Source organism: Penaeus vannamei, chromosome 18 (assembly GCF_042767895.1).
Source record: "Penaeus vannamei isolate JL-2024 chromosome 18, ASM4276789v1, whole genome shotgun sequence".
Lineage (NCBI taxonomy): Eukaryota > Metazoa > Arthropoda > Malacostraca > Decapoda > Penaeidae > Penaeus > Penaeus vannamei.
Genome location: NC_091566.1, coordinates 34,405,458 through 34,422,957, shown reverse-complemented (window position 1 = coordinate 34,422,957; position 17,500 = coordinate 34,405,458). Strand labels below are relative to the sequence as shown.

General features: G+C 33.5%; 1 protein-coding gene across 1 annotated transcript in view; it reads right to left on the bottom strand.

The window, feature by feature from the left end:
- Window positions 1-17,500, bottom strand: part of LOC113829070 (G-protein coupled receptor GRL101) — a 199,637-nt gene that overhangs the window by 151,062 nt on the left and 31,075 nt on the right. The window contains exon 5 of the mRNA XM_070133425.1: window positions 16,584-16,700. Within this exon, the coding sequence (XP_069989526.1) occupies window positions 16,584-16,700 (117 nt within the window). The remainder of the gene's footprint in view (window positions 1-16,583; window positions 16,701-17,500) is intronic.

Here is a 17,500-nt window from a genome sequence, read left to right as displayed (position 1 = left end):
TCTGCCGTTTTCAAAACATTAGATGATAAAGAAACGGATATTAATAAGAAAATTGAACCATGCACTATCATAAACGGTGGATATTATAATGCCCCTGATAAACATTAAGCAGAGTTATTAGCCATCGCCCGCATTCGAAGGATTGTAACCCCTACTGTAGGCGAACGACGCTGTTGCCATGGTGACGGTACGCCGCTTGACCTAGCGAGCGGAAGTCTAGCCATCTACGGGGGTCGCTTGAGAAAGCAAGAAAAAATCACGAGAAAGGAAGAAAACGTCTTGAGATTTAGAGGCAAGAAATTTCCCTGTTTAAAACTGCCCTATATTTTTCTCGATTTTTTTTGAAGTTGAACTCGATGTCTTCGGCGAGAAGGAGGGTGGGGGTAAGGGGCTGGGGGGGGGCACTTGGCGAGGAGGTGGGGGGGGGGGTTAGCTGATGAGGGTGAAGGTTTGGGGGGGGGGCATGCACCGGTGGAGAGGAGAGGGTAAGGGGGTACCAAATCGATTGGGGGAGAAGGATGGAGGGGGTAGGAAGGGAGAGGAAGGATTAGGAGGCGAAGGAGGGAAGCAGGGGTGGGAAGGAAGCGAGAAGGGGAGGAGGGGAGGGGGTAGGAAGGGGGTGGAAGGATTAGGAGGCGAAGGAGGGAAGCAGGGGAAGGAAGGAAGGAAGAGAGAAGGGGAGAAGGATGGAGGGGGTAGGAAGGGGGTAGAAGGATCAGGAGGCGAAGGAAGGAAGCAGGGGAAGGAAGAGAGAAGGGGAGGAGAGAAGGGGAGGAGGGGAGGTGGTAGGAAGGGGGTGGAAGGATTAGGAGGCGAAGGAGGGAAGCAGGGGTGGGAAGGAAGAGAGAAGGGGAGGAGGGGAGGTGGTATAAAGGGGGTAGAAGGATCAGGAGGCGAAGGAGGGAAGCAGGGGAAGGAAGAGAGAGAGAGAGAAGGGGAGGAGGGGGGGAGGGGAGAAAGGTTAGTTGTAGGAATCTGTCAAGCGATCCGATAAAGATCCTATCACACAGGCTAAGAGCGCCTCACTCACGCGTCTTGCCGAAGGGTTGATCGTCTCAGGAACAGCAATGCAAAATCGTTAAGATATTTTAGCTCTATATTTTGCAAAGCCGAAGATATTTTAGCTCTATATTTTGCAAAGCCGAAGATATTTTAGCTCTATATTTTGCAAAGCCGAAGATATTTTAGCTCTATATTTTGCAAAGCCGTTCGGCAGTTGACTCTTTTCATGATTATGACGATGATGATGATGATAATGGTATTGATTCTGATGATAATTAGATATGGATTTTGATAAAGTTAATAACAACAATAACAATGATGATAATGAAAATAATAATACTATTAATAATGATAATAGTAATGATAATATAATCATGAAATTAATACTGATGATAATAGAAATAATGATGACAATAATTATAATAAGCAATAATAATGACAGTAATGACGATAATAATGATAATGGTAATCATGATAACAACAATAATGATAATAACAATAATAATAATGGCAATAAGATAATATGATAACAATAATAATTATAATAATAACAATAATAATGATAATGATGATAATGATAACAACAACAACAACAGCAACAATAATAAAAAAATAATAATAAAATAATAATAATGATAATAAAAATAATAATAACAGTAACATAATGATAATGACACTAATGATGATTGTAAAAGCAACAATAATAATGACAATAATGGCATAAAAAATGATAATGATAATGATTATACGGCTAATGATTATGATAATGATGATAAAGTAAGAATAATAATACCAATAACAACAATAACAACAACAATAATGGTAATAATGATAATAATAATGAAAATGATAATTATAACGGTAATAATAATAATGGCAATCATGATAATGATAATCACGATAATGATGATAATGGTAATGATAAAGATAGTGATAATAATAATAGTAATAATGATCATAATAATGCTAATGACAGTAATAATGATAATGATAACAAGAACAGTGCTAATAATACTAAAAAATGATGAATGATGGCAATTATATCAACAACAATATTAACTGTAATGATAAAATAATAGTAATGATAATGATAGTGATAATAACAATAATAATGATCATAATAATGATAATGATATGGAAAGCAATAATGGAAATAATGATAATGAAAATAACAATTATGATGATGACAATGATAATGGCAATAACAAAAATGACCGTAATAATAATAATGACAATAATAGTAACGATCAAAATAATAATAGTAAGAATGCCAACCAAAATCATTCAGAGAGCGCATACCCCCGCCAAGGCAACTGGGTCACTGAAGCAATAATCATATTAATTAAATAAAAATTAAAATCACTTCTTTCTCAAGTACACTGGTGACGTCCGTGTTTTCCTATCGCGCAGTGCCAATGAATCCTTTAAATAAATCCTGGACTAAGATCACCAGCAAAATTTAATGGCATCTAAGTTAGACTGAGACACACTTCTGGTAAATTCATAAAAATCTGCTTATAATTTTTTTTGAGTTGACAACTTCCTTGGCGAAGATAAAGATAAGAAACGCAACAGCAGCAAAACAGTGATAATAATGGTTAAAATAATTATTGTGAAAATACCAGTAATGATTCCAGTGATGATAGAAGTGATTTTAATAATGATAATGATGATGATAATAATAATAATGGTAATAACAATGATAATAATAATAATAATAATAATAATAATAATAATGATGATGATACTAAAAATGATGATAGTAGTAACAACAACAATGATGATGATAATGATGATGATGATGTTGTTGTCGTTTTTGATGATGATGATGATGATGATGATGATGATGATGATGATGATGATGATGATGATGATGATGATGATGATGATGATGATGATGATGATGATGATGATGATGATGATGATGATGATGATAATAATAATAATAATAATGATAATAATAATGATACTACTACTAATAATAATACTAATAATAATAATGATAATAATAATGGTAATAATAATGATAGTAATATTAATAATGATAATGATTATAATTATAATTACAATAATGTTAATGTTAATTAATGTTAAAAATAATGATAACAACGGTAGTAATATCAATAATGATAATAATTGATGGAAATAATGATAATGATAATAATTATGATAATGATAATGATAACAGCAATAACAACAGTAATGATAAAAATGATAATGATACTAATTATGATAATAATAATGATAATAATAGTGATAATAATGACAATAACAGAAGTAATGATAATCATAATAAAGACAAAACATAATAACAATAATAATAATGTCTGCATCTATATCTATATGTGCATCCATCTATATATCATAACAATGAATACTGGAACCACATAAACATCTTTATAAGAATGATTACATGCTCGCACACACCTACATACACTCTCCCGCACACACAAAGACATGCTCATTTGATCTTGGAATTTTGAACATAATATTGTACAGTATATCCTGGTTTGTATCCTTGCTTATTCACACAATGATTTCGTTGCATGTAAAGTATGGAGACAGTAAAAACGTAGAAGATAAGTACTATATGTTTATTTTACTTTTATTATTATTATTATTATCTTTAATTATCTGCTTGCTCGTTATTCGTTTAAGTATATAGTTCACAAGCACAACCCTCTGTTTTCTACATCGTTGTCCATGCTTTGCCATTATGATGTTTTGATCATTAGTGCACCGGCGATAAGCACACACACACACACACACACACACACACACACACACACACACACACACACACACACACACACACACGCACACGCACAAACACACACACACACACACAAACACAAACATACGGACACACCAAGAGACACAAACATACAGACACAGACACATATCGACCCTTTCCAACCCACCAGAACACCCCCGCCCCGCTCCCACTCGAACGACAAGCCAGCCAGCCAGATCTACGAGACTCTCAGCAGGTCTCGGTAAACACATCCACTTCAACAGACGACGCAATGACAATAAGAAAGGGAGGAACCGGCTTCTCAACGCTGGCAGGTAGGGAGAACCAGGAACAAGTTACAAAAGAAGAGATTTTCGTTAGATGGCTATCTCTCTCGGGAGGATGGGGGTGAGAAGTGAGGGATAAGGGATCAAGCGGATATTTGTGCGTGTATGTTTGCGTGCGGGTGCGTGTGGGTGGCTGTATATGTGTCTTGTCTTCTTTTGTGTGGGGTTGTTTTGTGCTGTGTTGTTGAAGGGTCTTAACTTCACCCCTTAACAATGAATATATTGTGAGTGACACTGCTATAGAAAGCTTTGTAGAACAATATGAATAAATAGCAAAACATTTAACTAAAATATATAAAACAAATCGGCAAAACATCATATGGTATTCACTTGCAAACGTTTTAATATGAAAAAAAAATGTTTATATAAATAATCTCTAATCTTCAGCAAGCAAAAAGCCATAACACACCAACCTTTAATAATCAATCTTTTCCACAAAAAATAGTTTGAGAAACATGGAGGATTCCAATTCTCTCGAAGCAGTTATCAGATCAAATAAAACTATACATATTACCGTGGTGTCTCAGTGTGGCCGAAATCCAAACATAGCAGATCCACTTATAGTAATAAAACGAGAGGAAACATGGATTAATCTCATTCCATAAGAGAAACAATTTTAATGGCTATATAAACCCATGTCAACATATCCCTCTGGGTCAAGAGTCATCAGATATATGTTATCTTATTGAGAGTAAATGGCATTGATGTATCTGACAGGCTGTTTGTTCGTGGGTCTCCCTCTATGCATCTGCTTCACTCTTTCTGTTTGCTATTCCTCTCTTCTCTTCTCTCTCCCCCTCTCTCCCTTTATGTCTATCTCCGTTTATCATCTATCAGTTAGTTTCTCTTCTTCCTGTCTTTCTCTTTGTTCACTCTTTCGGTTCATCTCCCTCCCGTCTTCTCCTTTCTCTGCTACCTTCTCTTCCTATCACCTTCCTTCCCTATCTCTCTCTTTTCTCTCTCCATTTTCCTTCCACTTCTCCCCTTTCTTTTCCCCTATTCCCCTTTCCCGCTGCTCCCTGTCCCTCTTTCTCGTCTCCCTAACTCACCTCTCCATCTCTTCCGTCCCTCCTCTCTCTCTCCCGTCCCCTTCTCTCCCCCTTTCCCTCTTTCTGCCCCCCTCCCTCCCCCTCTCCCTCCTCCCGTCCCCCTCTCTCCCTCCTCCCGTCCCCCTCTCTCACCTCTCCCTCTCTCTATTTCACCTCTCCCTCTTTCCTGCCCCCCCCCCCACCTCTCTCACCTCTCTCCCTCCTCCCGCCCCCCTCTCTCACCTCTCCCTCTCTACCCTCGTGTCTCTCTTAACGATGAATAACAGGTTACGAACGTGTTCTCGGGTCGTGTCACGTTTCATTTCCTTTACAGTGCCTAGTCCCCCCCCCCCCACTGTGTGAGTATGCAGTGCTATTCCTCCCTGTTGATGTGGACATAAATAACAGCGTAAAATAAAAGGAGAGAGATAATGCATATGCTTTTGTAAAAAGTTTTCCGTTTGGCGTTTGCCATAAAAGGGATTCTACAAATATGGTGGTAGGGATGATTACGAATTGCCGGAACAGGATATTGGTGTGTAAAAAAGAAAGAAAAAAGAAAATGTACATTATGGTTGAACTGTCTTGAATATATATATATATATATATATATATATATATATATATATATATATATATATATATATATATATATATATATATATATATATATATATATATATATGTATATATATGTATATATATATATATATATATATATATATATATATATATATATATATATATATATATATATATATATATATATATATATATATATATATATATATATATACACACACACACACACACACACGCACACACACGCACACACACACACACACACAAACACACACACACACGCATATATATATATATATATATATATATATATATATATATATATATATATATATATATATATATATATATATATATATATATATTTACAATTGAGCATTAATATGAAATGTAGCAGAATGCAATTAAATAAATGAAAATGTGATCATGGCTTTTCTATTTTGTTCTTGGAATTATGCTTCCTTAATTAAGACCGGCTTACGTCAATTTAATGAATTAAATGGCTATGTCATGTATCTTTTAGTATTTCTTAATTTCTTCCTTTATCCATTTATCTGTATCACGTATGTTTTTCACATAATTCTTTACTCTCCTTACCGGAAATCCTATACATGCACGTAAAAAGGATCTCTTTCAGACGATGCTAATTCTATTGGCAAAGTGTAGTTCGGTCTAATTAAGGTCGTCAAAGGAAAAATGAAGGTATTAGTCAGTGTTGAGATAATGTCATTTCTATTCTCTCTCGGGGAATTGTTTCCGTGGATTGTTATCCTTTTTCTCTCTCTCTCTTTTACTCACTTTTTTTCTCTCTCTGTCGCCTTCTTTCTTAATTTTTTATCTCTCTTTCTCACGCTCTCTCTCTCTTTTTCTCATACTCACTCATTCTCATTCTCTCTCTATCTCTCTCCTCTTTCCCCCCCTCTGTCTCTCTCTCCTCACTCTATATATATCCTCTCTGTCCTCTCTCTCTTCTCTCTCTCTCTCTCTCTCTCTCTCTCTCTCTCTCTCTCCTCTCTCTACTATCTCTCTCTCTCGGATGAGACAAAGAAACATCACAGAAAGGTCTATATATATCTTTTTTAAATTTTAAAAGAAACTTTAATGTTTTTTCTATAAACAAATGGAAAAAAGTAAGTTCATGTAACTGTAAATTTTATATTGTTACTGAGTTAATTCAGAAAAAAATATTAAGATTTAACTAGAACATTTACAGTCTGGTCTTTATTATGACTGCTTCTAGAAATTATTAAAAGGGTGAGACAATGGCTCTTTTACCTTGCTATTTCCGTAGAAAAAAAAACAAGTACAATAAAAAATAAAAAAAATCTTTTACCTTCCTATTTCCATAGAAAAAATAAGTACAATAAAGAAGGAAAGAAAAAAAGATGGCTGAAATGTCAAAGGCACTCTAAGGCTTAGTCATCACCACGCGAACAACACGCGACCGAAGCGAATCTCATAGGAACGGGTGAGGACGAGACGCCAGAAATAGAATTAAAGAACGAGGACTTGACATAGTCAAAAAAAAAGAAAAAAAAAAAAAGAAAAGAAAAAAGAAAGAAAGAAAAAAAAATAAAAAAACAGAAGCGCACTATGACCCGAAGTTGGCGAGGTCATCATGTGTCAAAGGGTGACACCATGCGATGGACCGACAGAATCCAAAAAAAAAAAAAAAAAAAAGTAAAAAAAAAGAAAAAGAAAGAAAGAAAAAAAGAAATCACGAGTGTGAAACAACAAGCAATTCCAATAAATCGCAATATAGATTAAAGTGTATCAGTCTGGAAGCGAGAAATTAAATCGGGTGGCAGGTAGAAAAAAAAATAAAAGTGAGAAATAGTGTGTAAAATATTTGCTGGTACACAGAAAAAAACCTAGATGCGGGTATCTTTCCAACTAAAAGAAGTGATAACAGCACAGCGTGTGTCCTGACGCGGGTATCTTTCCAACTAAAAGAAGTGATAACAGCACAGCGTGTGTCCTGACGCGGGTATCTTTCCAACTATAAGAAATGGGTAAGTGATAACAGCACAGCGTGTCCTGACGCGGGTATCTTTCCAACTAAAAGAAGTGATAACAGCACAGCGTGTGTCCTGACGCGGGTATCTTTCCAACTATAAGAAATGGGTAAGTGATAACAGCACAGCGTGTCCTGACGCGGGTATCTTTCCAACTATAAGAAATGGGTAAGTGATAACAGCACAGCGTGTCCTGACGCGGGTATCTTTCCAACTATAAGAAATGGGTAAGTGATAACAGCACAGCGTGTCCTGACGCGGGTATCTTTCCAACTAAAAGAAATGGGTAAGTGATAACAGCACAGCGTGTGTCCTGACGCGGGTATCTCTCCAACTGTAAGAAATGGGTAAGTGATAACAGCATAGGGTGTGACCGGATGAGCCCCGTATCGAAAATAAAGGGATGCCCAGTGACTGAGATCGTGGACTAGGTCTCGGAGTGGCGCCCATTAGCCCATTTTGGTAGCTCATCCTAGGTGAACTTGTCTGGTGTGATTTAGTGTACCGTTGTGATGGGACACAGTGGACAGGAACTAAGAATGGAATAAAGCAACACGGGAGAGTTATTCTGGAGCATATTTAAGAATAAGAATAAAATGAAGATTGTTATGAACATATAATGAAATAACATGATTAATAAATTCAAGTAGTGTGGCAATATTGTATTAGATATATCTTTATTAACAGTTAATGCAAGTAGATGGGTTAGTTTGTAATTACTCAAATAACTAAGTGTTTTCTAAGATTGATAGCTCAGCGGAAGTGTGGAGGCAGTGATAAATCCTGTTGTTGTCTTTCAAGTATTTGATTTTGTTTATGACTCTTGCTTGATGATTGGTTAATGTAATAAGGTAGAAATGTAACTTAGTTTGTGCTGATTTTAATTACCAATGTTTTTATTCTTTGAAAATGATATTGAATTCACAGGGCAAATTCATTTTTTTTTTATTTGCTTCTCTTGTGACTATTAATCTTTTGTGTAATTTCCAATACCTTAATTAACTCGTGAGATATTTGATAATCAATTGCTTTCATGATGATTGCTATTTTATTTTATGATTTTTGGCTCATTAAGATATAACGTAATTTTGAATGTTGTTGATTTTGTTTTCGTCATAACTATCTAGTTGTTTGTAGTGACAAGAACATAAATAATATCTTGTATGATTTTTGTTTGATATAATCTTTGATATTGTAATCTCATTACATTGCATTGATTAATAATTAGTTAATAAATGTACTGATTTTCATAAAGATTTAACTCAATCCTTGAATTACACTACTCAATAGTATTAATATTGCGACTTTGGACTCAATTGATAAGTTACCTAAAGAACACTATAATTATTGAGAACAAAGATACATTTTATAAATCTAATGTAATGTCTTAATACAGAAAAGTGAATCAATTATTGTTTTTTATTTATCTTTAAAAAACGAGAACGAGTAAAAAGAACATGGAAGAGAGAAAGAAAACTTTATCTCATAAAAAATGAAGGTATGAAAAGAAGAAAAACAAGAGATTAGGAAGAAACAGAAGAAGTCGAGAGTATATTGCAATCACGTGATGATTTATCTTGTCAGTAAATATTATGAAAAGAAAAACAGGGAGAAAGAAAAAGAAAACGATGAATTTTGATAAGGCAGAATAAATTATGACCGAAAGAGAAAAAACGGAAAGGGAGAGAGAGAAGAGAAGAAAAGAGAGGAGAAGAGAGAAAAGAGAAGAGAAGAGAGAAAAGAGAAGAGGGAAAAGAGAAGAGAGAAGAGCGAAGAGAAAAAAGAGAAGAAAAAAGCGAAAAAAGAAGAGAGAAAAGAGAAGAGAGAAAAGAGAAGAGAGAAAAGAGAAGAGAGAAGAAAGAAGAGAGAGAGAGAGAAGAGAGAAGAGAGAAGAGAGAAGAGAGAAGAGAGAGAGAGAGAGAGAGAGAGAGAGAAGAGAGGAGAGAGAAAAGAGAGGAGAGAGGAGAGAAGAGAGGAGAGAGGAGAGAAGAGAGAAGAAAGAAGAGAGGAGAGAAGAGAGAAGAGAGGAGAGAAGAGAGAAGAGAGGAGAGAAGAGAGAAAGAGAAAGAGAGAAAGAGAAAGAGAGAGAAAGAGAGAGAGAAAGAGAGAGAGAGAGAGAGAGATAGAGATAGAGAGAGAGAGAGAGAGAGAGAGAGAGAGAGAGAGAGAAGAGAGAGAGAGAGAGAGAGAGAGAGAGAGAGAGAGAGAGAGAGAGAGAGAGAGAGAGAGAGAGAGAGAAAGAGAGAGAGAGAGAGAAGATAAGAGAGAGAGAGAGAGAGAGAGAGAGAGAGAGAGAGAGAGAGAGAGAGAGAGAGAGAGAGAGAGAGAGAGAGAGAGAGAGAGAGAGAGAGAGAGAGAGAGAGAGAAAGAGAGAGAGAGAGAGAGAGAGAGAGAGAGAGAGAGAGAGAGAGAGAGAGAGAGAGAGAGAGAGAGAGAGAGAGAGAGAGAGAGAGAGAGACTGGAAGGAGAGAGGGGAGGGAGAGAGAGAGAGAGAGAGAGAAGAGAAGAGAAGAGACGAAAAGAGAATACAAGAGAAAAGAGAGAGAAGTGAGAGGACAGATTAACAGATAGATAGAGAGATCGAGAGATTGGGAGAGAGAGAGGAGAATAGAATAGAATAGAAGGATAAAGCGAGAGAAAAGAGAGAAGAGAGAGGAAAGATACATAGATAGACAGGGAAAGGCGATGCATGCTCGTCTTTTGATGGATAATTTTGTTTGTGGAAAACACACCCACGCGCAGTGTTATATATACACGCTGTATCTCTCTCTCCCTTACTCACTTCCTCTGTCAATATACATACACATATATGGATGCATGCATATATAGATAGAGAAAGATATATGTATATATGCATATATATATATATATATATATATATATATATATATATATATATATATATATATGTATATATATATATATATATATATATATATATATATATATATAATATATATATATATATATATATATATATATATATATATATATATATATATATATATATATATATATATATATAGAGAGAGAGAGAGAGAGAGAGAGAGAGAGAGAGAGAGAGAGAGAGAGTGAGAGAAGAGAAGATAGTAGAATAGGATAGAAGAGGAGAGAGTGAGAGGGAGCAGATAATAGAAAGGAGAAAAGAAGAGAGAGAGGGGGGAGAGAAAAAAAAGAGAGGAAAAGGAAAGAAAAGAGAAGAGAACAGAGAAGAGAAGAGAAAGAGAAAAAAGGACAACTATGAACAAATAAAAACAGATTAAAAGACAAATAAAACAATGAGGATAAAAGCTAATATAACTTCAGGAATGAAAATCTGGCGTGAAGTTTTCTCTCCATTACTTCCCACACATTTCTTCTTCTGGCAAATTATTTCATGTGTCACTGTGCCCCTCCCCTTCCCCTCATTTTTCCTCCCCTCCTCTTTATTCTCCCTTCCCTCCCCTCCTCTTTATTCTCCCTTCCCTCCCCTCCTCTTTATTCTCCCTTCCCTCCCCTCCTCTTTATCCTCCCTTCCCTCCCCTCCTCTTTATTCTCCATTCCCTCCCCTCCTCTTTATTCTCCCTTCCCTCCCCTCCTCTTTATTCTTCCCTCCCTCCCTCCCCATTCTTCTTACTCCTTTGTCCCCCCCTTCACATTCTTCTTATTTTTCTCCCCTGTCCCTCTCCTTCCTTTTTCTTCTTCCTCGCCTCTCTTCCTCTTTCATCTCCCTTCCCCTCCCCTTCTCTTTCTTCTTTCTCCCCTCCTCCCCCTCCACATTCTTCCTGCTTCCCTGTCCTGCCCCTCCCCTTCACTCGCCTTCCTTTTTCTATCTTCTTCCCCTCCCTTTCTTTCTTTCTTTCTCCCCTCCCCATTCTTCTTTCTACCCTGCCCTGTCTCTCTTCTTCTCTTCCCCTTTTTTTTCTCTTCCTTCCCTCTCCTCCCCTTCTCTTTCTTCTTCCTCTCCTCCCTATTCGTCTTACTCCCCGCCCCTGCCCCTTACCTTCCCTTCACTTCCCTCTCCTTCTCTTTCTTCTTCCTCCCCTCCTTTCTTCTCACTCTTCCCTCCTCCACCCCCCCTTAACCCTCCGACCAAACCCTACTCACTTCCAAAATCCATACAATTCAAACGCATTTCACCTTAAAGTGAATAACGGAATGCGTTTTTCGTCTTCTTCTTCATCATCATCATTATCATCATCATCATCATATCGCCCTCCTCCTCATCGTCATCATCATCATCATCATCATCATCATCATCGTCCTCCTCCTCATCATCATCATCATCACCACCATCACCATCATCATCATCATCATCATCATATTCATCTTCTTCTCCTTATTCCTCTTCGATGAGTTAATAGCTTCATCCAACACAGATGGAGAGAGGATTAGAGAAAGCAAAGGAGACGCAATTCGCCAAAATAACTTCCATGCAAAACTTTTTTAATTCGGTACCACTGCTGTCTCGCCTTACACTACTTTATCATTTTATTTCTTCATAATTAATAGTAGAAGCGGAGATAACAATAACTAAGAAAAATATCTGGATTATATATTTTGTGGGCAAGCTTTTTTTTTCTTTTTTATATTCATTAAAGACGATGATAATGCTAATAATATTGATGATATTGTGATACTGAGAAAACAATGATATTGATTGCAGTGATGCAAATTATAGCGATTATGATAAGGAAAATACTAAAGGTGGTAATGATAATGACGAAAATGATGATGGTGATGAAAGGATAATAAAAAGAACAACATCAATAAAAGGATAATAATGATACTACTACTACTAAAAATAATAATAAGGATGATAATAATGATGATAAAGATAAAAATGATAATAAAGATAGTAATAATAAAGATAGTAATAATAAAGATAGTAATAATAAAGATAATAATAGGATGATGATGATGATAATAACATTGATCATAAAAATAACGATAATGACAACAATGATAACGATAGTCATAGTAATAATGATAACAAAGACGATAATGATAAAAATGATAATGATGATCACAGAAATATGATACTACTACTAATAATAATAACAAAACACAACAGCAGCAACAATAATAGTAACGATAATGATGACACACAAAACACTATATATATCACTACATCACTATCATATTACACACAAAACACTATATATATCACTACATCACAATCATATTACACACAAAACACTATGCATATCACTACATCACAATCATATTACACACAAAACACTATGTATATCACTACATCACAATCATATTACACACAAAACACTATGTATATCACTACATCACAATCATATTACACACAAAACACTATATATATCACTACATCACAATCGTATTTTAAGAACACTCAACCACACAGCATTCCTCAGCAATCATACCACAGGCTGTAGCAGGATCGTTGCATGCCCATCCGTTGCAGAAATACCAGAGGATGCAACAAGCCGAACTGGGGAAATCACTAAGCTAATAATACAACCGCTGGATTGGCTCAAGTTCAGTATTATCGACTTTGCGGTATTTGGGCAAGTCCGGTCTCGACTATTCCCTTCGCTAATTACTAATCTAATCGTAACTCATGATAAGGGATTGTAATTCAGAAGATTTTTTTTTTTTTTTTTTTGCAAGACGGGGGAAATGGACGAACGAACGGAAGAGAAAACGAGAGAAAGAACGATTGAGTTATTTCTCGTCCCTACCATTTATTGATGCATATTATCGTCGGTCAAAATATTTGTCTTTCTATCTATTTACCTATCTATTCATCTATCTAAATATTTGTGTGTGAGGCTGTTTGTTTGTTTGTGTGTATGCGTCTGTGTGTTTATGTAAATGTATGTTTGAATGTGTGTGTGTATGTGTATGTGTATGTGTGTGTGTGTGTGTGTGTGTGTGTGTGTGTGTGTGTGTGTGTGTGTGTGTGTGTGTGTGTGTGTGTGTGTGTGTGTGTGCGTTTGAGTATATATATGTATATGTATTTGTGAGCGCGCGCATGTATGCACACGCGCATGTGTATGTTTACATTTACGCGTCTCTGATAACATGAGCGAAATATTAAACTCCAAATAAGTCATTCCCACTCGGCCTAATTACCTTAATACTCGTTTGGTAGTTTCCTCAATTTGACCCCTCTCCCCCTCCCCCCTCCCCCCTCCCCAGGGCCTCTCTGGAACAGTTCCCTTGATCAATATTGCGCAAAAATGAACTGCAAATAATGTGACTATTAATTACCACTCCTTTCATAAATCAGTTAGTCAGATGATTGATTCAAAAGATCCTCAATGAAGCATAAACTCATTAGTTATAAAGGCATTAGGATTAACATTTGCAACAAAACTGATTAACTGTGTTTTACATAATCCTAAATAAATTCAATCGGCATCACTGTTGTAATATTGATACTAATGATAATACTGATTGTAATAATAATGATTATTATTACTATTGTTATCATTATTACTGTGAAAATCATAATGATAATAATAATTATTATCATTATGATGATTATTGTTATTATTATTGTTATCTTCGGTCCTTAAAATCATCATCATTGCTGTTATTATTGGCACTTTTATTATTAGTATAATCAATATCATCATTATGATTTTTTATAATTATCATTATCATTATCATTATCACCAGTTAAACTTATTATTGGTATTATCATTATCATTATTATCATTATCTTTAGACATACTGTTATATTCATAATAATAAAAATAATATTGATAATGATAATGATAATAAAAATAATGATAATAATAATAATGATAATTATTATTATTATTATTAGTAGTAGTAGTAGTAGTATCGTTATGATCAGTTTAATTATTCTTATCATCATTATCAACGTTATTAATTTTGTTAATAATTTTTATTGTTACTATCATTATCATTATTATTATCATCATCATTATTTTTGCTATTATCATTATTATAAATATCATTATCATTATTTTCATTATCATTACTATTATCATAACAGTTTTATCATTATAATTATCAATGTTATCATTGCTATCACTATCATTATCTTCGTTATTACTACTATTTTTATCATTACTAAACTATTGTTATAATTTCATCCTCGATTATTGTTATTATCATAGTTATCGATATAACATTTGCTATTACTTTTCTTTAAAAAATGTTATTATCATTATTAATGTTATTGTTACTATCATTATGGTTATTATTATACTATCATTGCCATTGCTATTATTACCATTTTTATCATCATCCCTGTTATTGCAGTAATTGCTGTCAAAGATTTTGTAACAATCATTATTACCTTCATCATAATTTCTATTATCATTATCATTATTATAATTAATAACAGTAACAATCATTATATCATTATTAACGTTATTATCTTTTTTATTATCATTATCATTATTATCAACATTGTTAATATCATTTTCGTTGTCCTTTTAAATATCATTTACATTATCAGTATTACTTTTATAATCGTTATTATTTTTATATTTTGATTACTTTCATCATTACCATTACTATCTTAATATTTTTCAGTAGCATCATCATTATCATTTTTATCATCATAATCATCACTAATATTTTCCTCAAAACATCATACCGTACAAGTAAAAAAAAGAAAAAAAAAAGAAAAAAAGAAAGAAAGAAAGAAAGAAGGAATCAAAATACACACACAAAAAAAAAAAAAAAAAATATATATATATATATATATATATATATATATATATATATATATATATATATATATATATATATATATAACCATACATCATATAAACGCATACTAACGCACACCCACGTATGACAGCCCATGACAGCTTAATACTGTCCTTTCAGACCATGAATTTGAGCCGAAAAATTCCCACGTCCCTTTTACAGCAGGAGGGGAAAGGGAAAATAGAGTGATGACGAAGGGGAGAAGATGAAAAGCATTGGAAACTGTTCCGCAGGGATGAAAAAACAAAACATACGATATGAATTTAATATTACTATCATCAGCGTTAATGATAAATAATGAAAATGATGATAATAATGATTATAATGATAAGGATAATGATGGTGATGATGGTAGTGATATTGAAAATGAAAATGATAATGATGATGATGATAATGATAGTGATTATAGAAATAATGATGAGGGCGACAATGACTATAATAATGATAAAAATAATAACGATGATAATGATAATGATAATAATAAAAATAGTGATAAAAATATTGATAATATTGTTAATGATAACAGTAATAATTACAGTGATATTAATAATAATAATAATGATAATAATGATAATGATAATAATGATAGTAATAATAATGACAATGATGATAATAATAGTTATAATAATAGTAATACTAATACTAATACTAATCCCAATAATACTAATAATAACAATAATAATAACAATAATAACAATGAAGATATTAATGGTAAGAATAATAATGATAACAATAATGATAATGATTATGATAATGTCCATGATAGTGATAACGATTATGATAATGATCATGATCATGCTAATGATAAAAGTAATGATAATAATGATAATGATAATAAGAATAATGAAAATAAGGATAATAAAAAGGGCAATAATGGTACTACTACAAATGATATTAATAATAACATTGACAATAACAATAACAACAATAATAATATGATAATAACAATTATTAGTATCAACAACGACAAAACAACTATAATAATAATAGTAATAACATTGATAACAATAATGACATACTAACAATAAAAAAAACAACAATAAAAACAATCCGAAGGCAAAAAAAGATAAAAATAAACGAAAATACAAAAATAAACAACAACAATAATATTCCTAAAAATAAATAAACAACAACAACAACACGAATAACACCAATAAAATTCCCCACTCACGGCATTCGTCCTCGTCGGATCCATCGCCGCAGTGGTCCTCGAAGTCGCATATAAGCTCGGTCGGGACGCAGAAGTGGTTAGTGCACTTGAAGTGAGAGGGGGGGCAAGAGTACGTTTCTGGCGGAGAGAGAGAGAGAGAGGTGGCACTGTTATTGTCTGTGCGTCGTTGTTGTGTGTTATTGTTATTTGTTATTTGTTATTATTTTAGGTGTTGTTGTTAGTATTGTTGTTGTTGTTGTTATTGTTTCTATTATTATTGTTGTTGTCTATATCATTGTTATTATTAATGTAATTATTATTATTACCATTATTGTTATTAGTGGAATTGCTTTTAGCAGTAAAAGTAGTAGTATCAATGCCTTTATTTTATTTTTATTTTTTATTTTTTTGTTTTGTTTTTGTTTTTGTTTTTGTTATCGTTATTATTATAATGATCATCATTATCATTGTTGTTTCTATTATTATTGTCATGTTATCATTGTCATTATCACCGTCATTATTATTATCATCATTATTATTATTATTGTTAATAATGACTTTTTTAAGTTGTTGTGATTATCATTAATATTCGTACTATCATTATTATCATTCGTCGCTCTTACCATAGAATTGTGACAACAGAACCGACTCTTCCCTTAATGAACAACAATAATGACATTAATTCTCTCAAGGGTGAAGCACTCGTACTTGTGCTTTATAACGTTGTGTAGTAAGTGTGTGAATAGCTTATTAAATGTAATATATATCTTAAATATAAATCTTAGATATAAATAAATAAATAAATATAAATAAATAAATCTTAAACATAAATCTTAAAGTGTCTGATTAGCTTCTTAAGTATACTTACGGTTTACTTGTTCATAGTAATACCTAATATCACTATTTTCATGCCATCATGAACCTTTGTATTTTAAAAG